General features: G+C 42.4%; 2 protein-coding genes across 2 annotated transcripts in view; both read left to right on the top strand.

Annotated features, from left to right (window-relative positions):
* ZFP91 (ZFP91 zinc finger protein, atypical E3 ubiquitin ligase) overlaps positions 1 to 15,882 on the top strand; it is a 38,554-nt gene extending 22,672 nt beyond the window's left edge. The window contains exons 3-11 of the mRNA XM_043969751.1: positions 3,099 to 3,308; positions 3,495 to 3,531; positions 4,570 to 4,668; positions 5,377 to 5,511; positions 7,677 to 7,727; positions 7,978 to 8,056; positions 8,500 to 8,614; positions 11,710 to 11,809; positions 12,145 to 15,882. Coding sequence (XP_043825686.1) covers positions 3,099 to 3,308; positions 3,495 to 3,531; positions 4,570 to 4,668; positions 5,377 to 5,511; positions 7,677 to 7,727; positions 7,978 to 8,056; positions 8,500 to 8,614; positions 11,710 to 11,809; positions 12,145 to 12,655 — 1,337 coding nt within the window. The 3' untranslated portion in view covers positions 12,656 to 15,882. The remainder of the gene's footprint in view (positions 1 to 3,098; positions 3,309 to 3,494; positions 3,532 to 4,569; positions 4,669 to 5,376; positions 5,512 to 7,676; positions 7,728 to 7,977; positions 8,057 to 8,499; positions 8,615 to 11,709; positions 11,810 to 12,144) is intronic.
* A 1,448-nt stretch (positions 15,883 to 17,330) lies between these two features.
* CNTF (ciliary neurotrophic factor) lies at positions 17,331 to 21,045 on the top strand. The gene is made up of 2 exons (XM_043971724.1): positions 17,331 to 17,510; positions 19,103 to 21,045. Exons 1-2 carry the CDS (start codon positions 17,397 to 17,399, stop codon positions 19,589 to 19,591), a joined length of 603 nt encoding a protein of 200 aa, XP_043827659.1. The 5' UTR covers positions 17,331 to 17,396; the 3' UTR covers positions 19,592 to 21,045.
* The last annotated feature ends 4,162 nt before the right edge of the window (positions 21,046 to 25,207 follow it).

Below are 25,207 nucleotides of genomic sequence, written 5' to 3'. Positions count from 1 at the left end.
GGGTGCTCCGAACACCAAAGAGGATTTTGTATTTGATCCTAATGCTGATAAGAATAAGACCTGTCTGTCCTTCAGGAAAATCACTTTGGTAGGTGAGTGGAATATCGATTAGAGTGGGGAGAGACTTGTGGCAGGTAGAGCAACTGGCAATGCTATTGCAGTGGTCCTGGTGTGAAAAGATGGAGATTTGACCCTGGGTGGTGGCAGTGTCAGAAGAGAATTGGGGGATACTAGAGGGGTGTTATGATAAAGAAATTGATAGGCCTTGACAGCAGGTGGGACACGGGAGTGAGATAGAGTGAGAAGTCGAGGATGACACTTGGGTTCCAAGCTTGAGGGGCCGTTAGGATGAAGGCAACAGTAATAGGAAAGTTTGGGGAGTGGGGAGCATTTGCCAGGGAAAGATGAGTTCAGTTTTGGATATGTTAAGGAGGCAAGATGTCTAAGGGACATTCAGTTTGAAATGTCTGATACATGGTAGAAGATGTTGAAACTTGGGATCAGAAGAAAGGTTAGGTATGGGTAAGTAGATTTGAGAGTCATAAGCATAGAGATGGTATTTGAATCCATGAAGGATTTTGAGATCATCAAGGAAAGGAGAAGAGGGCCCAGGACAGAGCTCTGTGGGACATACATGGTCAGCTGGCATGACCTGGGTGCTGAACCAGAAGAGTAGTGTCATGAAAGCCCAGAGAGAAGAGAGTATCAAGAAGAGAGTGATGGACAGTGTCAGAGGCTCCAGAGAGGTCAGGAAAGATGAGGATTGAGATAAAGCCATTGGGTTTGGTGATTAAGAGATCATTGGTAACTTTGAAATGAGTGATTTTAGTTGAATGACAAGCTCAGAAACCAGACTGTAGAGATTTAAGAGAGAGTGAGAGGAAGGGAAATGGAGGAACCTATCAGATGGCCTTCTGAAGGAGTTTAACCACAAGTCAGGAGAGATGTGGAATGATAGTGGAATGGAAGGATCAAGTGAGGATGGAGGAGCCATGGGTATGTTTGTGGGAAAGTAGCCAGACATCAGAGAGAGATTGAAGATAGATGAGACACTGAAGATGATACGGAAGGCAGTCTGCTGGAAGAGATGGAGTAGAACCGGGACCATTCGTGTGGGTAGAGAGGGGTTTGCTACTTCTTTGTATTAGATACTATAGCAGAAGGCATCCGAATGATGGGAAGTAGGAACACATGGTGAAGAATAGCCTCAAGGTTTTTTCTTTTGTTGTTTTGTTTTTCATTTAAATATTGGGCAAATGTCTCTGCTGAGAGGTTTGAAGAGAGATGAAAAGATTGGAGAGAGAAGACTTGAAGGAAAACAGAAGGAAGAGAGAAGGGAGAGTCCAGACATAGAAGACAGCCAGTAAAATGCATAAAAGAAGGTTTTGTGCAAAGAACTAGAAGGCCAAGATTGCACAAGATAGTTCTTTTCCAAAGGAGACATTCACTTATGCAAACCCTTTGACCCTACTGGTGATAGCAGCTCTTCATAGTGGCTCATGGCAAAGAACTGGAAACTAAGGTTAAGCTCATCAGTGGAGGGATAACCAGATAAAGTGTGGCATATGAATGTAATGAGTACACCCATGAAAAATGATACAGAGAACCCTAAGACTTTTAATGAAGCATGCGGAATGAAGTGAGTAAAACTTAAGAAAAAACAAAAGACTTAAAAACTGATCAGCGCATGATCATCCTCTATTCCAAAGCACCAGTGAGAAATATGCATGTGCATCTCTTGACAATGAGATGATAAACTCGTGCACAATTAAACATTTTCAAATGCGGCCCTTTGGTTTCTTTTTTTCCCCTCTTCTGTATGTTTGATAGAAGAGTTGTATTTTTCTTGGGTGGGAGGACAGGGGAGGCTCACAAGAAAATTACCAAAAGGAGAAAGGTTAGAAAAGAGTGACTAAAGGATATTATTGCAGGGTTATTTTTAAAATGCATAGCAAGTAAGAAACAACAAGGTCAGTTAGCAACCCAAACAAGCATGAGGCTTTAAAAATAAACTGTTGCCTTTGGTGTAGGGTGGGAGAAGGCAGGTGTTTGCGACGTAGGCTTGTGTTGCATGGGCTCTCTGCTTTGTCTGAAGAAGTGCTCTTAATGTAAAGTTAAGAATTTTTAAGAACTGAAGGGTGTGGGGAGGGTAATGTAGCAAAAGGAAAAACCCTGGGATCTTAGGTTTCATTAAGAGAAAGACCTTGTATCCATGTCCAAGAAGGTCCCACTGTCCTGCTCTGAGCTGAATACATCTGGGATCATCTTTCAACATAATAGATTTCCTTCTATTAGGAATAGCCATCTTGAGCATTTATAAAGAGAAGGGAGAACTAGGCAATGAACCAGTGTGATCCTGCATTTAGATTCAAATCTCAAGATCTTGAATGTTTTTCTATGGATTGTTTAACTCTGTATTTGGTATCAAATAGTAGAAGCATAATGGCAGAGGAGATACAGGGCTAGGCTGGGAATCAGGAGAACAAAGTTCAAGTTGCAGATCTTTGGCACTAGCTGTGTGACCCTGGGCGATTCCCTTATCCCTTATGCCGAAAAAGACATGGAATTTGTTATACTGCTGCCTTTGGGTGATGTCACCTAGTGACAAAGCTTTAGGACTGAATAGGGTAAATGTAGCAAAGTTACACTATACTTTGTGGCTTTATGTAGATATTAATGGAGTGTTACAGTGTGTGCACATCGATCAATCGGTGTGCAACTATGCTAGATAGGCTTTAAGATAATTGAGTTGTTAAAAAGGAAAAAAAATCCTGTCCTGTTTTTCATTGATAATTTTAAGGGCCTTTTGCATTTATGATCTTCCCGTGATCACCACTTATTAGTGGTTCCTTCTATTCTTGTTAGTCCAGAAAAGGTTAGAATAAAAGAATTTGAGTTACACCTGATTCTTTGCATCCCTCTTGTAGCGCGGCATCTTTTTAGCAGACCAGGTGATGACTAAAGTGATGCTCTTTTCTTAAAAAGCCGAAAGTCTGATTTGTATACCGCTTTTATTGGACATAAAAATGGTATCGACATCGTGGCTGTGTTTCATGTCACTTAACCCACAAGGGGAATTGTGCCCATTTTTATCTCAGATCCCAAGGAAGAAGAGGAGGAAGACAACTCTACCCTTGCTCAGGAAGCTTCCATTGCTGCTCCTCGGCCTAGCCGAGGCTGGCGCAGCAGCAGCAGGGCCGCTGCCACACGCCATTGCGATACAGAGAACACACGAAGTTCAAGGTCCAAGACTGGCTCCTTGCAGCTGATCTGCAAATCAGAACCTGATACAGAACAGCTTGAATACGGTATAGTGAGAGGGGGAATTGGTTGAATGACCAGCTGCCAGATCATTGTGAGTGTGTTTTAACACTGAATATTGGCTTGAAGTAGCTTAATTTGGGAAAAGAACTCCTCACTCTTTTAAAATGATAATGTGTGGTTGTCTTGTCAGCAGAAGTCGATCTAATAGCATGTACATATTTTTTCTCCAGAGATCACAGAAGAACATCAGTCTCCTGGTGGAGTAAGGTAGGAAACTTCCTGGATACACTTTTTATTTCATTTGAGACCATGGAATATACAGTCATGTTAAATAATGCAGAAGCTTATTTTCTTTTGAAAGAATGTTTAACTGTCAGTGAGAATTAAATGTTTGTTAATTCAGATTTTTGTTCTCTGTTTTTGCTCTTATTAATTTCTTTATCTACCAAACAAAGGGTTTGGACCAACTCCCATCATTAAAACCCTACAATCCTATTTGTTTTCTGGGATGGGGACTCCTTAGTCTTGGAGAATTTAATTTCAGTAGTTTTTAAGCCAATTCTCGATCCTTTCTTAAAACAGCCATGCAACTTCTTTTACCTCCTAAGAGATAGTATAGGAGAACATAAAAGATTAATGGGGGGGGGGTTCTGTTTTTATAACAGATTTAGCCTTTCTCCCATTTTATTTAGAGGACAGATCTATTCAAACAACTGATTAATTAAATAACCCTACAATGCTTCTAATAATACAAAAGAGTCAAAATTCTCAAAACAGTTATTTTTAAAAAATGCTTGTTACATTATTTTGTTGATAGAGTTGTCACGTCAGCATTCAATACAAGGAGGAGTCAGAATTCTGAAATGCTTGGGAATCATTGGAGAGCATAGGGAATTTAATCTTTTAGAAGAATGGGATACTGTACCAGATTCTAAGCTGTTTTTCTTTGAGTAATTTTCGAGATGCCCGTTGTTAGAGGAGAGCTCATCAGTTCCTGGAACTTCCTTTTTTTTGAGTTCAAGCATTTTCGTTTTGTAAGAGACTTTAAGCTAGAGTAGCCAAGCAGCCCCCGCCCTCTCTTGGTAACCGCCATTTCATACTTTTAGACACACACATAAAACACACGCACACACTTTTTATGCCTTTTCTAATCTCTCAGGAGTAAGGCCTTGAAAAAACAAGTGACCAGCTATTGCTTTGGCTGAATAATTAGGCTTATTGTTGAATGGCAACCTTTTAGTGACTACAGAGCAAAGGCAGTCGTAGAATTTCCATCACCTCTTTTGTTTGACTTTCTCCCTTTAGTAGTGATGAGGAGGAGGAAGAGGAGATGCTGATCAGCGAAGAGGAGATACCCTTCAAAGACGACCCAAGAGATGAGACCTACAAACCCCACTTAGAAAGGCATGCTTCAAATTCCATTTGAAATGCAGTGACGTTTATTATCTTTAATGTAAAATAATTGGGAAGCCTTGTCTGACATGTTGCATGCTTTTAATTGTCTATTATCATGTTGGTTCAGTGTATGGGCATATATTCGGTTTCAAATGAATGCACACACACACACTTGTTTGTTTACACATCCATTTTCTCTTCTTTTGCCCCTTTCCAATCTTGTCTTTCATTCAGATTGTTTCAGGAATAAACCTGACCCCCATTTGCATTGTTCACACCTTTGCTGCCTAATCAGATGTTGTGACCTGCCTCGACACTTAGAATTATGATTCCTTCACTACTTTACTTAGTGAGATTTATCTGTGTTGAGGACATCTTGAAATAGTGCCAAGTGCTACCTGCAGAGTAATTAAGATAGTAGAAAAATAATAACTCACATCTCTGTAACACTTTTAGGTTTGCAAAGCATTCCCCTTACACCTGGTTTGAATGGAAAGTCCATAAAATGGCTGTTGTGGAAACATATTAGAGCATATTGGATAGACTATGTATTGTAGGAGATTGGGAGGAAAGGAAGAAGGTGATACAGAACTCCCAGAATTTAGATGAGGATTGTTTGGAAGGAAATATGTCATTATAGTATCTTGAACTCAGCCTCATTCCCTTCCTAGAGATGGTCCGTTAAATGGTCCCTTACTGTCATGTATTTGTGTTCAGGGAAGCCCCAAAGCCACGGAGAAAATCAGGGAAGGTGAAAGAAGAGAAAGAAAAGAAAGAAATTAAAGTGGAAGTGGAGGTGGAGGTCAAAGAAGAAGAAAATGAAATTAGGGAAGATGAGGAGCCTCCTAGGAAGTGAGTAGGAGACAATAATAGAGATGTAAAATTACTGGAAATTTTGAAGCCTTGGGGGAATTTCTTTTTCCTTTGGGTTTTTAAAATATATGAGCCTGAAATTTGGGGTGAAAATTGAAATGTATGCTCTACAATTTTTTTTTTACTTCTGACTTTGATGATTGCTCAAAAGAATCTCTTTTAGGTCGATGGTTCAGCCTTATAGAGGAATATACTATTCTTATGAGAGTTTGGTTGATATTTCCCATTTTTTCCTCCATGGGTCAGTAGGGCTTTTCCAGTCCTTCCCCCTCTGAATTAGAACTACTACTTTTATCCCTGTAAAGACTCTTATCTTGATCAATTGTAAAAGGTGATAAGAGTATATAATATGATGTTGGTTCTTTCCATCTCTGAAGGAAGACTTCAGCATGTTAGGGTGGCACAAATCCTCAGCTGGGAGCTGGATTCTAGTCTTGGCCATGCTCTTCTGTCTGCTCTGCCATTAACTTGGGTGGAGTTGGATTAGGTGAGCATCAAAGGTGGCTGTTTCCACTAGGAAGGAAGGAAGAAAACAAGCACCTGCCCTTGTGCTAAGCACTTCCCAGCTATTCTGTGATTTAACCCTGGGAGGCAGGTGCTATTGTTATCTCCAGACAGCTTAAGTGACTTGCCCAGGGTCACACAGCTAGTAAGTGTCTGAGTGCAGCTTTGAACTCGGGTCTTTAGGTCTTCCTTATTCCAGGCCCAGCTGCTTCTATTGTTAGGAACTTAGGGGGGGAAACACTTAACCTTTCGTGCCATTAATTACAAAGTAACATAAAATATACAGTAGAACTATAAAAAGATCGGGTGGGAGTTTGGGGACTTACACAAAGAGTTTCAGCAGTAGTAGATTTGGTTAAATAATGGATACAGATCTGCATTCATGGAAAGTGCTTACCATACCGCAAACACAGTCAGTTGTCTGATACTTAGAAAGCGGTGATGCTATGTATTGGTAGCTCTGAGTATTCTAAAGGAATCCCATGGTTTGTAAGTAATAGAGAAATGCCAAATGATTCCCTTAACTACAAAGGAAAAATAAATGAGAATCTCTTGTATTGAGTGCCAAGTAGGCTATAATTTGAAAAGGCTGGGGCTGTATTCCTGAAAAGAAAAGGTTTCATATTAAAGTGTGAGCTATGGTCACAATTTTAATAGAAGTAATTTCCCTCTTCAGTTAGAGTATCTTTGTGTATTTTGCTTTTAAAATTGGTTTTGGTGTTATCATCAGGTTTGGTTCTAGGTAATGAATTTTTTATCCATGGTAACTTGAAAATGCTGTCATTTGGGCTGCTTCAAGTAGTGTAAGCCAAATGCACAGCTACAAAATCAAAAGCTCACTGAAGTATGGACCAGCCATTTTTTTCTGTATACTTTTCATGGTAGGGGAATGTGCTTGTGGGAATTGTATAATGTGTTAAGGATATAACTTTTATGTGATTAAATAATAGGATCTTAGTATCTTAGTTTTGTGAGGGACTCAGCCTTCATTTTATCCTGCCCCATCTAAAACATAAATCCTATTAATAATTTTTAAGTGATGGTGAACTCATTGCCTCCCAAAGAAGTCCCCCTTCTTTGTTTTGTTTTGGACAGGTCTGTTATGAAACTTTTGTCCATTTCTCTTGTCATAACTCCCATCCCTTCATCCTAATAGATTGACCAGTTTCTCTTCTGAAGAACTGTATGTATAAAAATGAATTTATTACAAGGCTAGCAGTCCTGTGCTTTTGTGATCCCTGGGCTTCAGGGCACTTGGAATTTGGGTCTGTCAGAATAGTGAGATTTGCCCTATTTGTTTTGTTTTAATGAGAGCTCTTCTTAAAGTGCACATTTTATTGAGGAAATTCGATTGTTAATATCTACTAGAAATAGAACTTCCTTATAACAAGGTTAGGCTGAAGCCTTTAAGAGGAGAAAAACCACCACCACCACCCTTTCCAACATTACTAAAAATTTCAAAATTTGTGCAGATCATTTGATTTGTGAGTTGTTTTTCTTGCTGCATATGTGTTATCTAGCATGTCTCACATGTCTTTTACTCCTGATTATATGTCTTCAGACTCCCTTGACCCTATAAGAATACTTTTTTGGCTTTATTCTGGAATACATTGAAAAATCATTCTGTTTGTCTCTTTCAGGAGAGGAAGGAGGCGAAAAGATGACAAAAGCCCACGGTTACCCAAAAGGAGGTGAATAGTTTATACCCCAGTTTTTTAGATCCTTAACAGCAGACTCAAAGATCACTAATACTAAGATTGATATTTTCATGAACTCTTTGTTTAGTTTGTTTGGACTCTTAGATGAATGTGTTTTACAAGTCCCACTAATCATTTTGGAGTTGTCTGTTATCTCTATTCAGAATTCTGTGGGTACTATTTACAAGGATGTCCCAACTTTTCATTCCTTCATGGCACCATTCTTTTTTAATTCTCGTAACAGAAAGAAACCTCCAATCCAGTATGTTCGTTGCGAGATGGAAGGCTGTGGAACTGTTCTGGCTCACCCTCGATATTTGCAAGTAAGTCAAGTAGCAGAATGCTCAATTCACCTTCAGTTATTATACCCAGGGAAGATTCTTCCTCTATTTCATCAGTGATTTTAGTTTTTCAGTCTTGATTGTAACCATCTCTAGAGCTGTGGTCAGGGTCATGCATGAATAAGAAAATTTGGATTTTTGTGGAATTTTGTTTTTCCTAAGTAACTGTAAACTCTCTGGAATCACCTGCTTGATAAAATTGTTCTGAGAGAATGACTTGACTACGTGAATTTCCTAGTCAGGTTGATATTGAAACTAAAAATAGGTTTTCTGGAAACTTCTGTACTATTACTACCTGGTCATCTTGTGTTTTAATTCCTTGTTGCATGGCACATATTTTTAAAAGATAATCTACTCTTATTCAGTGTCTTTGCAAGAAAAATTTCTTCATTTTCATCACATTATATTCCTTTCACCATCTTTAGCACCACATTAAATACCAGCATATGCTGAAGAAGAAATATGTATGCCCTCATCCTTCCTGTGGACGACTCTTTAGGCTCCAGAAGCAGCTGCTGCGACATGCCAAACATCACACAGGTAGCGGAACAGCATCTTGCATTTGAAATTTTCTTTCTACTGATGATGAAAGTAGAAAATTGATTGATTCCTTGATTTAGGCTAAAATAGTCATAATATTTAATATAATAACTGAACACTACCTGATAATTACATATTATCCTTCTTTAAAAAGCCACTTTTTTATGTGTGCAGATCATTGTGCTAGACAATGGTGGAAAGAAAATATTCAAGTAAGGCAGCCCATAATCTAAGTCAGCTTACTAGTTTTTTATTAGTGTGATCTTATTTTTTAAACTATGGCTAACACCACCACCATTAACTTACCACTCTGGTAAAAATAGAATAATGAAGGGCGGCTAGGTGGCGCAGTGGATAAAGCACCGGCCCTGAATTCAGGAGAACCTGAGTTCGAATTCGGCCTCAGACACTTGACACTTACTAGCTGTGTGACCCTGGGCAAGTCACTTAACCCTCATTGTCCCACCAAAAAAAAAATAGAATAATGAAATCCGCATTACAAATTTGGAGTGTTCCTCCTCTCACTTTTAAAGGCAAGAAGTCTTAAAAATTGAGAAAATTGAAAAGTTGATCTGCTTAGTATACCTGTCTTTGAATATCAGTCCAGAAGTCTTAACTAAGTACCTGTTAAATGCCAAAAGTTCACCCAGAATGAAAAATCCCTACTCTCAAATTGGCACAGGCAACTAGGTGGATAGAGTAGCAGGCCTGAGTCAGGAAGACTTCATCTTGCTAGCTGTGTGACCCTGGGCAAGTCACTTCACCCTGCTTGCCTCAGTTTCCTCATCTGGAAATAGCAAATGACTCCAATATGTTTGCCAAGAAAACCTCAGATGGGGGCACAAAGAGTCGAATACGACTAAAAGAAACAACACAGTGAAGGGGCAAATATATACAGAAAAAAATAGGAAGAAAGTAAATAAAACCATAGTTAGGGAAGGAAAGAGTACATGTGGTTGGAGAGATCAGGGTAGAATTTCCATGTCTAAGAGGAAGAGGGGGATGAGATGAGGCAGAGATGAATCCCAGGCTTTGGGGGATGCAAGCATCTCTAAAAGCCTGGAAATGGAGTGATGGCTGGGTATGCAGAAAAGAGAAGATCAGTTTGTCTTTGCATTGGGGGAGTAATCACCCTTTAATGAGGCTACTACCAAGATAGGAGTTTGTTTGGTTCTGGAGGTAATGGGAGTCACTGGAGTTGATGAGTAAGGAACTCCCTTTGACAGCTGTCTTGTTGAGGAGAGAGAAAAACAGACAGGGAGGGAGCCTAATGCCAAGGCCATATCACTCATCTGGGTGAAAGGGGATGGAGGGAGGCCTGAATGAACTACAGTGGTGGTGAGGTGAGGTGAGGTGAGGTGAGGTGAGGTGAGGTGAGGTGAGGTGAGGTGTCATGTGTGGCACATCATTGAGGGGGATTGAAGCTCACAGCTGAGAATGAGTGAGGCTACATACATACATGAGAGATTAACAGGTTTTTGAATGACTTAGATTAACAGTCTAGTGTTCTCCAAATTTATTGTATTTGTTTAACCCAATTAGGTTTTTTCCCCTAAAACATTTTAATGGAAATTCATTTTGTCCACAAACAAGTGACTTTAGCAAATAATGAGTATTACATATCAGCAGTTGTCTTAATATACTTACAGGGGGCAGCTAGGTGGCGCAGTGGATAAAGCACTGGCCCTGGATTCAGGAGGACCTGAGTTCAAATCCGGCCTCAGACACTTGACACTTACTAGCTGTGTGACCCTGGGCAAGTCACTTAACCCCCATTGCCCCGCCAAAATATATATATATATATATATATATATATATATATATATATATATATACTTACAGAAGTGTGAATTTGGGAAAGATATATATATATATATATTTTAAGGAGTTCGTAATTAATTTGGGTGATATTGACTGACTCAGGCTGTGGGGGAACTGAGCCAGGAATTGTGAGGAAGCATGTTCTAGAGCCTGTCAAAGACCATCATCGAAACTAGCTGGGAGGAAAGGGGAGAGGAAAGAGATGTTGGTTGCAAACTCAGTGCCTAATTCTCAGGCAAAGTTTGAGCCATTAAAAGTGCACATTTTGGCTAACTCACCAAAATTCCAAACTGACCCTTCTTTTCCTCTTAGATTCTTAGAGCACCGTCCTGTCAATGTACTTGAAAGTTCTTTGCATTCAGGTTTCTAATTTTGTGGTGAAGTATTACAATTTTAAGAAAGATCCTAGAATTTGGACTGCATTCTTAAAGACAGAAATCATTGTAAGAACAAAATTAATAGTAATAACAGCAGTAGCATTTATATTGAGCTTTGAGGCTTACAAAGCACTTTACAAATAACATCTCGTTTTATCTTCATGATCACCCTGGCAGATAGGTGCTTTTATTAACTCCATTTTATAGAAGAGGAATTTCAGACCAAGCATGGTTAAATGACTTGTCCAGAGTCACGCCAGATAGCAAATTCCTGAGGCCAGATTTACATTCAGGTTCTTCCTGACTCCAAGTCCACCCTCTCTCTACTGTGTCATGTAGCTGCCCACAACCCTAGTAGTAGGATCGAGACTTAAGATCCCAATCCCTTGCTACCCTGTGATGAAGTAAAATTTATTGGGTGACGGTTTGTTTCAGCTTGTAATTCTTTCTCATTGGATTTTACTTCAAGTGGACCTGGGTCTAGATAAACAGTTAAGCCTTAAGAGGGACATTCTCTTTCATACTGAATAATGCTGACTGCACAAAGTCATTTTATTGACAGGGAACCCAAACCCAGCTCAGTGCCTCTGCCTTTAAATAGCCAGTGAGCTGGGGCCATATTGAGAGGAATGGGCTTTCTGGATTTGTCTGGGCTGTTCTTGGCATAACAAATTGCTGTCCTATATCTTAAGCCATTCTGTCTTGGTAGGACATAACAACACTTACATACTGTTGACGATAATCTTTGAAAATCCAGGGTCACTGCTACACCTTAGTGAAATATTGGAGGAGTGGGCCTTGGGTAGAGAATGTTGGAGAGTAGAAAAGAAAAAAGCATCGAAAGAAATGAGTATTCTGACTCCACATGTGAAATAGCAAGCCCTTTTTACCTTTTAGATCAAAGGGATTATATTTGTGAATACTGTGCTCGGGCCTTCAAGAGCTCCCACAACTTGGCAGTTCACCGCATGATCCACACTGGCGAGAAACCATTACAGTAAGTGAATGCAGTTCTGAGTAAAGATGCCAACTCCACGCTCAGAAGGGCTGGTATTCATTCACGTGGGTCAGAGTCTTCGCAAATGGGCCTCCGGCCCTATGGACACTGCCCATTTGCAGGGTGGGCTTAATCTTGGCTGATGAATTCATTTTTCATCATCCCTCATTTTGTGACCCCTCAGAAGTAGTGGGCTAGGTTCCAAATAAAATTCATTTTCCTTCTAAACTCTCTCCCTTTTCACTTGAGCACAGTTGTTGACCTCTCCTGGGTTGTAATTTTTTTTTTCTTTTCTGTTCCCCTTTTGACATTAATTCTCATGCTTCTTTGCTTAGGTGTGAGATCTGTGGATTCACCTGTAGGCAGAAGGCTTCCCTCAACTGGCACATGAAGAAACACGATGCAGATTCCTTCTACCAGTTTTCTTGCAATATTTGTGGCAAGAAGTTTGAGAAGAAGGACAGCGTGGTGGCCCACAAAGCAAAAAGCCACCCAGAGGTGCTGATTGCTGAAGCTCTGGCTGCCAATGCTGGAGCCCTGATCACCAGCACAGATATCCTGGGCACTAACCCAGAGTCCCTGGCACAACCTACTGATGCCCAGGGCCTTCCTCTTCTTCCAGAGCCCTTGGGGAACTCGGCCCCTGCAGAGTGCCTCCTGCTAGATTCAGAAGGGATGCCCAAGGCATTCTGCAGTGGGGCAGAGCGGGTGAGCCTGATGGCCGATGGAAAGATCTTTGTGGGAAGTGGCAGCAGTGGAGGCACAGAGGGGCTGGTCATGAACACGGAGATTCTCGGGGCCACAACAGAGGTTCTGATTGAAGATTCAGACTCTACTGGACCGTAGGGGGCATTGGGACAATTCAGACTTTGTATTTAAAAAAAGGAAAAAAATGGAAAAAAATTACAAAGTTAAAACAGATTTAAAATACTAGTAAAAGTAACTGAAGGGCCTGCTCCTCCCAGTGTGGAACATAGCACACCCCCTTTCCCTCCATCCTTCCACCATCAGCCCCTTTATGAAAGTAATGCTGCTTTCACCAGTGATAAACAGAAGAAACTCAAAGCAAAGTGAGGGCCATCCTCTCACGCCCAATTCAAGCCAGACAAACTTCCTGACCTTTGGCAGACCTCTTCCCCCTGCCTTTTCCTTTCCTAGACTGTCATTTTGATGTGCTTGGCTTCTTACTCTTGTAACAGATTCCTGTCCTCTCGATCTTATCTCTTCTACAGCAGCCCTGTCATTCTCCTTTCTTTTCTCTTGTAGTACTCGGCCTCACACTGTTGCATTCCCCTGGATTTGGAGCTTACCTTGGCACTTTAGGGCCCCTCCTCAAGGGGAGCTGTCCAACAGCCCACATCCTTCTCCCCATCTCCTTTCATTTTCCACTGAGCTTTTGAAAGAAAGGGGCATGGGGCCCTCCACCTCCCTCCCCTTCTTCCCACCACCTTCATATGGCGCTCAGTGGTGCTCACTTGCTTGGCAGCAGGTTTCCTGGAGAGGGAGGGGGCTGGCCTCTATATGTTCTCTGGCTAGAAAACAGCTGTATGTTGGAGAGATACGGAGTCCCAGATGGATGACAGAAATTTGCACTTTGAACATATGTTTTTGTTGTATTGTGGAAACACAATTCCTTATTTATTGACAAAAGATCTGATTTTTGTTGTTATTTTTTTTTTTTTGGTGGGGCTAGGAAAGTGAACTATCCTGATATGGGATCCTTCCCACACTAGGTACTTTGGAGGCAAGACTGTAAAGTAAGGTATAAGAAATGTAGCCAGCCCCCCCAATCGTACTTTTCTTTTGGCCTCTTCTTACTACAGTAGCCTAGGGATCTTTTGAAAGTCTTTTCAGGGAAGGGTGAAAGACTTGATGAAAATTAGTGTCCTCCTTGGTTTACTAGAGCGATGAGGTTTAGGGTTTTTGAGAGCGAGAGAGACAGGCTACTTCAGGGTATGAACTGCAGAAACAAGAATTGCTCTTCTCAGTCTGTCTTTTTCCCCTTAGACCTTCTCAGGTCATTTAATCCCATCTATTGCTTTGCTAATCATTGTTTTGTCATTGTCTGTTTCATTCCAGTACCCTCTCTTAGGACGCTGTGGCTCGAGCGGGCAAAGCACTGGCCTCTTGTGATTTGATTGCATAAAAAAGTACCTAGCTCTGTTGCTCTCTGGTGATTTTGCCCTTTCTTCAGAAGCGTGAGGCCAAACACAGGTGTAGGGAGGCAGTCAACTTGTTACCTGTCATTCTGAACTGGAATTGGGAGGGAGGGTCTTCTACTGTCCCTTCTAACAAATTTGTATCTCCTAAGGACCATCCCGGTATGTGCTGCTTTATGGAATAGTGTCTGGCATGACTTTCATCTTCAAAAGACCCTGCCTATCCAGGGCAGTGGTTGTCCTTGAGAAAGGCTTTACTGTGTATGTACCTCAAGTGTTAGGGCATGAAGGCTTGCTCTATCCCTTGTGAGAAATGGGCGGTGACTGTTAGAGGAAAAGAAGGCTTGTGGGAAAAGGTGAGGAACAGCTGTTTTTCATGAACACTAAAAATACAAAGGTTACCAATTTTCTATCTTGATTTTTTTTTTTCCTCTCCCTCCTCCTCCCCCCCACACCCACTCCCCCCCACACCCCTTGGAGAAAAGGACGGCACCAAAATGTCATCTTTGAAAGAAGCTTGACTTTACCACTTGTTCCAAAGCAGGCCTGCCAGGAGAATGGGGAGTGGAGCTCCCACAGGGGACAGTCTCAAAGGCCTATTGTTTCTTAGATCTGCAGGCCCTTTGCTGTGGGGGTAGAGAGTAAAAGGGAACTAGGATGGGGCCTGATGTGGAATATGCTTCCCTTTAAGCCCTAGGGGGTGGCCACTTGACTTGGTGTGCTGGGAACGTTTGAAAAGGCCATAAAACCTGATCAAATGGGGCCACCCGCCCATATAAAGGCCCAGTCTATATTGGCTACACCAGCTAGCATCCATTCCACCCCTCGTCTGTTGTCTAGCCTTTTGCCTTTTTTCAATATATTTCAATTATAGTGGTACAACTGCCGCCCTATTAGAAGCAAACTCCACACATAGCTTGTCTGAGGAAGGAGAGAGAGAGAGAGAGAGAGCTGTGTCCGATTCCCCTCCCACCCCCATCAGCTGACTAGTTCTAACACTTAGAAACTTCCTACTTCTCTCATTCCTTGTCCTTCTCTCTGCCACCACTCGCATGCATGCAGTTTGCTTCAATTAAATTATTGTAGTAGTTGGCAATAAACACTTTGTATTTTTCATGGGCTTTATTTTATTTTTCCTTTTGGGAACATTTGGGAAAAGAACATGATATGGAATTGGGAGTTGATTTCCTGCTCTCTTTTTAAGTAAATAATATCTTTCATCCTTCCCCTTTCTGTTTTCTTCTCCATCCCCCTTTCCTTTCCTTAAAGTTGACTTAAGTGCACTTCCGAGGAGCCTTACATGCACATCTCCTACCCCTGGTCCAGAAACAGTCCGATCCTGTTATATTTAAATTGTGTCTATTTTAGCTGTATGTTCTCTTGAATGGACGGACACCTGTCACATTGCACTGTACCTCAAAAGTAGATGACTGTGGTTGACATGAGGCTGCAAGTCAAGCAGCCGGGAGCCGTGTTTTCTCCTTGTTAAGAGAGACAGCTTGTCATCATTTTCACATGATTGGGACACCATCTGAAGATGGGCTTCACATAGAGGTTTGGATGTGATAACTGGCCACAAGGAACTGGGCTTTTAGGGTGTGAAGCAGCTTCCATATGGAAGTACCTGTGCCAGTTCCATACCTGCATGGGGCGAAGAACAGAAGGGACGCGTTTGATGAACCATCTTTCCCCTTGTCCCTCTTTGTCCTTTTCCCTCCTCCCAGATGTAGTATTCAAGGAAAAAGAAGTAATGGATCAATTTAAAATATTTTATTTCTCAAAGACCTCTCTTTTTGCCTGTTGAAATATGCAGGACCCTTCTTAACTGAATGGGAGAGACAGGTACTTAACTGAACCTAGGTTGGAAAAAGTTATGTAAAAATATTATAATAAAAGGGATAATCTGCTTTTCAACTCCTGTTGTTTTCTCTTAATCTAGGTAAAACATAATGAAAATAAATGTATAAAGAAGAAAAATAAAAGTTGTCTTCATGGTTGTGTGGGGCTGCAGTGATCCCGGGGTAAGAAAGGTTGTCTTGTCTCATTTGAAGGCAGTAACTACAGAAATAAGTAACAACAGCCTGCATGGGGGGGGGGGGGCATTACTGGTCGTTGGCTCAGTGTGGGAGCCACTTAGATCTGGTCAGACTGAACTCTCCGTTTGTGATGGTTGATAATAGCTGCTGCTGACACAGAATACTGCGGGAGATCCCTTGGATGATCAGGCTTTCTTTCTAGCAACAGGGAGGGAGCAGATTTCATTATAGGGAGGCGCCCCTTGGGAAGCATTGGAAGGAAGGTCGATGGTTCTGTCATGTGTTTGAGGGTCTAAGCCTCAGGGACAGGCAGAGCTGTCAGTTACACAGCTACCGTCTCCACCTCATCCCTCTGCATCTGTTAGATCTCAGCTAAGAATGATCTCCTTGGTTAATGAAGAGAAAGGTGCTGCTGACCAACTGACAAGGGCTTGTCCTGCTGGATTTGGCCACTTTTTGTACCGATCCTTTGGCACGACGCTGAGCAAGATTAGAAATGGAGTGGGTGGCATGGAGTTTTATTTGGAAATTGAACTTTAAACTTCATCTTCTCTTAGCAGACAAGTAGATGAATGTCCAGTGTCAAAATACACACATACCCACACACTTCTTAGTTCACATCTTCTCCCTGACAATGCTAAGCACCTGGAGGAAGAAAATACCTTTAATAACAAGGCTACTATTCTTCATTTCAGCAGCTGCCTTAGAAGGATGTTCTCATGCAGTGGTGGGAAGGCCCTTGTGTTTTAGAAGCTGCAGTGAAGGCCACAGGGTAGAGATTCACAGAATCATCTTGGAATTGATTTGCATCCAGAGTGGATTTAAATCTGGTTTTAAAGATAACTAAAAAACTTAGAAGTTGTATGCTTACGAAGAATAGCCCATTTCAAAACGAAACTTAATTTCTTTAAATGGGGAGTGAGAGAAAAAAATGAGGTCAGAAAGACTACACAGTCCCCTGATGAAATCAACTATTTATCTGTGTATATAAAATATATTACATCAGGCGGGAGTTTCCTTAGAGGATTCCAGTGATCATGACCTTGTTGCTAAGTGCAAAGGGAGAACAGTAACAGGAAAACAGTATGCCATGCACTGCATCAGGAAGGAGAAACAAAACAAAGAAAAAGGCCGATTGGGGTAGAAAGTGGCCTTTGTTAATTCTGTAGGAACTGAAATCCGTATCTAGGAATGTGCTGTCACCTCAGAACCGAGGGACTTTGTATTTGTTGTTTCTGTGTGTGTGATTGAGGTGGGGGTGGGGTGCACAGCTCAGAAGCTGAGAAGTCTCTAGTTATTGCAAGCTGAGCAAAGACCTCTTTGGAGACACCGCTAAGGTGGCTGTGACCCCTAAACTCAAGTTGCTGTTTTCTGGAGTCCGCTGATAAGGGGATGGCTTTCAAAGAGCACACCCCGCTACCCCCTCACCACCGGGACCTCTGCACCCGTTCTATCTGGCTAGCAAGGAAGATCCGTTCAGACTTGACTTCCCTCCTAGAGGCTTATGTAAGTATCCAGTTGAATCGCTTCTTGCCACACCAGCTACTGTTGTCTGTGCTCACCACAGTTACAGAGAGCTCAAAACACTTGACTAAAAACGCAGTTAGGAAAAACATGGTCTCTGCCTGTTTATGAAAAACTGAGCTGAACATCAGAAAACATTACACATGGTTTTAAAGTATATTTGTTTATCTGTGAATCGGCCTCTGGGGTTTGTTTAGGTCTGATTTAGGAAAAGGGGTGGGGGGTGCTGTTGAGGTGATTAATAAGCTGGCAGGGATGGAGGCTACCAATGCCTGGAGGGAAAAGAGATGTTAATGAGGCTCCCTCTCAGGCTTCCACTTCTTAAAGGCTTATTCCTCCCAGGCTGCCTTTTTAATACCCTTTTCCATCCTCTTCTGTTAACACCTAGATCTCTGGGAATGTGAAGGTGAGGGCAAACACTATTTCTTCCTGTTCTCCTGTGGATATGGGTGTAGGCAGCTATGAGGGACTGAAAATGTCACAGGGGATTCAATTTGCCTGAGATCTTTAGTCGATAGGATCATTGAGCTAGTACTCAAAAGGGACCATAGACATCTCTGAAATCCCTCATTTTACAATAAGACCAGAGAGTTGCAAACACTTGCCAGGTGGTCACACGATGGCAAAAAGCGGGGTTTGAAACCTGGTCCTTTGACTTCAAATCTTGCTTTATCCACTGTACTATGCTGCTTGTCCTTTTTCCCCTTCCCATGAATCCAGAGGTTTTTTGGAGACTTATCTAATAAGAAATAGCCTGGGAGCTCTGGGTGTGGTGATAAGAGTACCTCTTAAAAGTTTGTTGTGAATTTATGTGATAGTACTTTATGTAAAATACCAGGGTATGGCACATTCTCTCCAAATTCAGCTTTGTAAGGGTTTTTTTTTGTTGTTTTTTTGTTTTTTTCCCAGATATATTTTTAAATGCCTTCTATATTCAGTGTTCACTGAATGGGGGGCAGGAGTGATTTTTCTTAATCTGGAAAAAGCTGAATGAAATTGGAAAAGGTTAGCAAATCGGGCTTTCCCAAATTGTTAGCACACATCCGTCTGTTGTTTGTTCTGGGGCTTAGCACATAGAAGCTTTACATCTGTCTTCCATCCTGCCCTCCCCCTCCCCCCCCCCCAAACAAACCAAACACCCAAACAAACGTTTAGCTGTGGAGAAGACTTCCTGAGAGATGAAATGAAGAGCTGAGCACCCTAAATCCCTGAGGGTGTGCCCTAAACTCCTGGTTCCGAAGTAGGAAGAACCTCAACCCCTCGTGTCATCCTTGTGAAAACAATTCATGTGAAGGGTGGTTCTCCTTCAGGGATTTTCCCATTCCCCTAATCATGTCCTTTGAGGAGCTTACCACTCCATTCCTGGAGGTAGCCTAGCACCACCTTCATGAATGTGGAGACAGGCTCTAGTTTTCTAGACAGAGTACTTCCCTCTTCTAATCTTCATTTCTATCCTGAATGGTATCTCTATCTAGACAGCCCTTCTTTTCTTTTTCGGATTTAGGGGCATACCCTTTAGCTGACTTGAGAAGATATTTGATACCTTACTCTATTTCCTCCCCGCTCTTTACCAGGTTGAACATCAGGGCCTGAACAAGAATGTCGACCTGGATTCCGTGGATGGCGTGCCATCAGCCAGCACTGACCGGTGGAGTGAGCTGACAGAAGCAGAACGACTTCAAGAAAATCTCCAAGCTTATCGAACCTTCCACGTGCTCCTGACCGAGGTCCTGGAGGAGCAGAGGGTCCAGTTCACCCCTACGGAAAGAGATTTCCACCAGAACATCCATAGGGTCCTGCTGCAAGTGGCTGCCTTTGCTTATGAGATAGAGGAGCTAATGGCACTGCTGGGACATCAGGCCCCATCTCAAGAGACTGACAGGATGCCAGATGGTGGTCAGCGAAGCTTCTTGGAGAAGAAACTGTGGGGCTTGAAGGTGCTGCAGGAGCTGATGCAATGGACAGTAAGGTCTATCCACGACCTCCGCCTGATCTCATCTCCTGGCCGGAATAGGGTTCCAGCCCATGGGAGTCAGCAGTTTGCTGAGGCTCAGCAGATGTAGCGTCTCCCTTCTCTTGTTCTTTCATCTGTAGTGCAGCATGTATGTGGTTTTGGCCCTGCAATTCTCATCTGTCTCATCTTTTTGACGACCTTTATTGAAGACGATCTGGAGACACTTGGAAGGATGTCGTGCGGAAAGGTCCATCCCGTCTAACTGCGGTCCCAACCCTACCTTTCAGGAACCAAGAGCAAAGCTTGGACTCTGCAATGCTTTCTCACATAGTTTTCTTTACCATATCACTAAAATTAACAGGTTACGGGGATCTCCAGGCGATCCAGACAGCCAAGATCACCAGTCATGACCTTTTGACTTCTCCGCTCCAGTTTCCTCTTATTTGCCTGTTCCTGTGAGACAGAAGGAGACTTTATGAGTATGGAGGCATAATTCCGTATTTTGGGTCAATTCAGAGAGGGTAGGTGGTTGTACAGCTTCTCAACACAACTCACGGACAGTGTAAAACCTTAGGTTTTGGAGCAGCAAAGAACCTTTGTTCTGACCTATACCAAGAACCACTCATCACTGCTAGGGAGCAAAGGGAGAAGCTGCAGACACTTTGGCCTCCTTCAGGAAAGGACTTCCACGTCTTCTGACCCCACTCACTGGAGTGATGGACCACCCTTATTTCTACTTTCTTCATAAGGTGGCTCTCGCTTATGGTTACTGAGCACTAGGTTAGGCACACACTCACCATATCGTGTGTGTGTGTGTGTGTGTGTGTGTGTGTGTGTGTGTGTGTGTGTGTGTGTGATTGAATATTCTTAGGAACAATACCACTGGGACATTTTAATATGTGATAGCTGGTGTGCTATTCAGATGAAAAAGCTTGTGGAACTCCTTGCTTGCCATATTGATGGACTGAGTCACTGGGCGAGGGAGAAGCATTCTCTCACACAAGGTGGGAATGCCAGAGGATGTGATACTGAAACATGTAAAACTCCAACTAATGAACAAAGTAAGGGCAGGCTTGAGGAGAAGGCTAAATCTGCCAGATTAGTGAAAAAATCTGAACTGGAATATTGGAAGGGAAAGTCCTTTAATTACTTCTCATCGTGGATCACCTTGTTGTTTGTCCTTCATTCCCTAAGAGGACCATGACATCAGAGTGATGTCATGACTTGCAGTGAATTGGCTTTAAGTGAGGGAGGACTGTAGAAGGTCACACTCTCCTCCAGAGCCATCTGGGTCCAGGGGCAAGATTATTATCAGAGTGACTGGAAATTACCCTGGAGGCAGTTGAGGTTGGATTTGAATTCAAATCCTCCCAATTTCAGGGCCAGTGCTTTGTTCACTGCACTACCCAGCTGTCTCCAGTTCGTGAATGACCTAATTAGTTAATCAGAATGGGCGAAATTTGCAGGTTTTATATTGCAAAGAAGGGGCAGCTAGGTGGCGCAGTGGATAGAGCACCAGCCCTGGATTCAGGAGGACCTGAGTTCAAATATAACAGACACTTAACACTTACTAGCTGTGTGACCCTGGGCAAGTCACTTAACCCCAATTACCCTGCCGCCCCCCCCCCAAAAAAAATCTAGTTATATTGCAAAAAAATCCTGGGGTATGCCATTTATTTAAAATTGTCTTTGTATTCTATGAGATGCCCGTACACAACATCTGAATTATCACAGATTCTCAGTGGGACCCAGAATGATGTTTCTTTCTCCCCACCCCATTCCCTTGTCCCTGCTCCCAACACACTGAAGATCTTCAGGCAAAAAGCTGGATGCCTGCTTGTCAGGCATCTGGTGGAAAACTTCTTGTTAGGTAGATAGATTGGAATAGAAGGCCTTTGAGAGTCCTTCCAGCACTGAAATTCTGTAATTCCATGATTCCCCTCTAGATTTTTATTACACAGACCAGGAAATAGAGTTGTGTTCCTAGGATGGACTGAAAAAATTTCTAGTATTATGTGGATGCATCAAGTATGAAATGTGTTTGAAAACAAAGACTAAATATTTAACCCCTGACAGAATAGCAGCTAACCTGCTCCTTTTACAAACAAGGAAATAGGCTTCCTAGAAGGGAAGTGACTTGTCTAAAGTCACTTACTTGAGTAATATGTTATAGAGCCAAGGGTTGGGGCCCAAGTTCTCTGACTCCAAGTCCAGGGCTCCTTTATTTCTGGTTCAATTCTGGTTCAGAAGTTAACTAGGTCAGCTATTCATCTGAACTGAAAGTGGGAGGGAAGTAGAGACTTCTTCCTGCCAAAGGCTAATGCGTCCAAAAATCAATGAATTGCCAACTCTGCTGAGTACTTGAGGGATACAGATGCAGCCATTAGACCCCTGTGCCCAAGGAATTTACAATGCACTTTGTAAGTAATAAGGGAAATGCAAAGAAGTTGAGAAAAGAAGATGCAATTCTCTTCTTGATCAAATGGAAACTGGGCTATCAGAACTGAGAGGAGGAAGATCAGCGAATCCTGGTGTGGTCAGGGAAGACTTCTTAGAGGAGGTGAGACCTCAGTTTGGCCTCCAAAAATAAGCAGGCCTTGGAAGTGCAGAGGAAAACACTTAATATAGTCATGAAGGGGGGGCATCTAGGTGGGGCAGTGGATAAAGCACTAGCCCTGGATTCAGAAGGACCTGAGTTCAAATCCAGCCTCAAACACTTGACACTTGCTAGCTGTGACCCTGGGCAAGTCACTTAACCCTCATTGCCCTGCCAAAAAAAAAGAAAAGAAATAAAAAGTCATGAAATGAGAGTACTCTTGATGGGTTCACAGAGCAGTGTGAACACTGGCCTGATCGGAGTTGGGCGTTATGATGGAGTTGGGGGGAAGGTAGAAAGGGAGTCTCTTTTGATTCTCATATGGGGATAGTGAGTTAAACTATAAACTTTTGATTTTGACCCTTTAACTTCATTTCCTGTTTGATTCCCCAGTATAAAATAATTACTATCGCTAGCACTCAATATCTCCAACATAGTCATGCCTGTGTGTGTGTGTTTCAACATTAAATTTGGAATGCATGAGATTACAACTTCCATAGAATGCTAGAACCGTAGACAGTAATCTCATCTGTTTGCTCTAATTTTATAAAGGAGAAAATTAAGGCCTAGAAAGGTTGTGACTTGGCCCAATGTCTCACAAGGAGTTAATATCCGCTTGAAATTAGTCTCATGATTCCAATCCCCTTCGCTTCCAGTCCCATGCTGCCTTCTGAGACAGAAGAGTTAACCATAGGATGGCATGGAGTGTGGTACAGTGGAAAGAGAAGTGGATTTGTGATCAGAGGATGGGAAAGTCACTTAACCCCTTGAACCTCAGCTTCTTCTATTTAAAATGAGGGAGTTCAGTTCTAAGATCTCCTGAGTGTATATCTGGGTTGGGATACTGAAGGAAAAGTGAATTCTAGAGTGTGTTTGCATGTTTTGTTAGTTTTACTTACACTCCTTCTTGGCCTGAGTCTTAGCATCTGCATCACTGACTGTTATAATGCCTCTTTAGCACATAGGGTGCTATAAGCCCCGAATAAGCTGTACAACTAGAATGTGAGGACAAATCACTAAAAATTACTTGCCCTTTGCAGATTTCTGTGCATCTTGATCTCTAACCCACTTTCCCCTCAAATTTAATGTTTTCTGTAGCCCAGGAGAATCACCTCTTTCCTTGGACCCCACCCCCCAGTGCCTTGGAGGGTTGTAGGGGTCAGAATCAAGGCAATACCACTTTTTTAAAGTGAGAAAAAAAGGAAGTAGAATGGTTTGGTTGTCTCCTTAGAAAAATAAGCAAGTGAGATTGTGGGTATCTGAGTTAGAAAAAGGACAGAAATGGTATATTTTGGATGTTATTTCCCTTGGAAAATATAAGGGGTTATATTCTTGTCTGTTGGAGAAATGAGATAAGAGTTTCTCATAAACAGAGGTCTTCTGAAAGGAGTGGGATGGTTTCAGCCCCTCCTGAAACCATCCTTAAGCATTGGAACGAAGACAAGCCTATGACCACAGCTAAACCCATCTCCCTGCTCTGGTACCTTTGTTGGGAAATGGGAAATCTCTCTCTTCCATGAGGCCTAGCAGACACCTGAAAGACTCCATTTAATAATTTGTCTTTTTCCTATGTCTGTGTCATGCGTAGTGTGTAACATGCTCACTTTCACCTGTCGCTCTCCCTTTGTGTAGAAAATAAGAGGTGATGGTGATTCCTAATAAAAGAACGATGTCACCCCTCCAGGATCCAGACAATAGTGTTTTCTTCGGGGGCAGCTAGGTGGTGCAGTGGATAAAGTGCTGGCCCTGGATTCAGGAGGACCCGAGTTCAAATGCGACGTCAAACACTTGACACATAGCTATGTGACTTTGGGCAAGTCACTTAACCCTCATTGCCCCACCAAAAAAAAAAAAGTGTTTTCTTCCAGCCTGACTTTTTGTGTTAAGTGGGACAGGGTTATACAACATTGGGTTCCCTGAATTATGTCTTATTGGGCCGGGGTGGTATAACATCAGCTGAGCATTAGCACTGCTAGACCACTGGGCAGAATGCCCAGGGGTGGACAAACAGCCCCTCGGAAGGCACTGAAGAGGGAGATTTCTCCTTACACCATCAGGCAAATAAATGCTACTAAAAGACTAAAAAATACTCCTAGGGCTAGTGTCTCGCTGCTTTCTACTTGAGTACCTTATCTTTGTAGAAGAGACTGGCACATGCAGGACTAGTGTCCATCAGTTCCAAGTGTCCATTCACTTTTAGTTGTGAAAGATCTCGTAAGAAATCTCGCGATGGCGTCCCTGGAACCAGAACCTTGGAATCTAGGGAACCCTCAGAGGTCACCTTGTTCAACACCCCCTGTCCAGTGCCCGCAGGAGCCCCGGGAGATGCTTATTCATTCAGCCTCTTCTCTGTACTGCAGCATTCCTTTTTAAGGGCACGGTGAGATCTGTGAAGAAATGAAAATGTCAGGGACAATGACTGCTTAAATACACCAGGCCATCATGCATGAGAACAGAAATGTGCAGGAGCCTCTTTATACCATCATCCTCAGGTGCATCTTGACAGGGTAATCCTTAAGTCCAGCCTAGACTCTTCTTACAGGATGCTGTCCTTTATCCTAAGCTCAGCCTTGGGCACAATGTTAACCTGTGGTTTAGAGCACAACACTGTAAAACCAATTTTTGGTGGCTAACCTCAAGCTGTGACCTCGTTCAGTCATTTCAGTTGTGTCCTGTTTGGATACTGGAGTGGTTTGCTATTTTCTTCTGTTCCTTTTACAGATAAGGAAACTGAGGCAGTTAAGGGTCTCAGGTCTTCCTGAGGTAGTGGTAGGCAGTCTCCCAAAACTTTTACAATTTACTAAATGACATCCTTTAGCATATCTAATCTTCTCATTATGGGCACTTTGCTCATTTTCACAGCTGTACATCCCCTATCTACTGAGTCATTAAGTCACATCCTTTCTCCCCCTGCCCTGCCCCTCCTGTGATGACTAGGTCAGTGTAGCCCTGGAGTCTTGCATGAATCCATCTGGGCTTTTCTCTCTCCTTGATCCCCCTGGGATTAGTTCATCTTCATTCCTTTTATAGCTAGTAACTTAGACTCCTCTTTACTCCCACCCTTAGTCCTCCTGAATGCTGGACTTACAGCTGAACTTCAACACTGAGATTTGTCCCAGATTAATCTGT

The sequence above is a fragment of the Dromiciops gliroides genome, chromosome 6, assembly GCF_019393635.1.
Source record: "Dromiciops gliroides isolate mDroGli1 chromosome 6, mDroGli1.pri, whole genome shotgun sequence".
NCBI lineage: Eukaryota > Metazoa > Chordata > Mammalia > Microbiotheria > Microbiotheriidae > Dromiciops > Dromiciops gliroides.
The sequence above is the reverse complement of the archived record's forward strand: the minus strand, read 5'-3'. Positions and strand labels throughout refer to the sequence as shown.

What these genes read in the sequence shown, in the direction of transcription:
- CNTF (XM_043971724.1), top strand. Translation starts at nt 17,397, where the DNA reads ATGGCTTTCAAAGAGCACACCCCGCTACCCCCTCACCACCGGGACCTC. An exon ending in CTTCCCTCCTAGAGGCTTAT is followed by an intron (nt 17,511 to 19,102) that starts GTAAGTATCCAG and finishes GCTCTTTACCAG; the next exon opens with GTTGAACATCAGGGCCTGAA.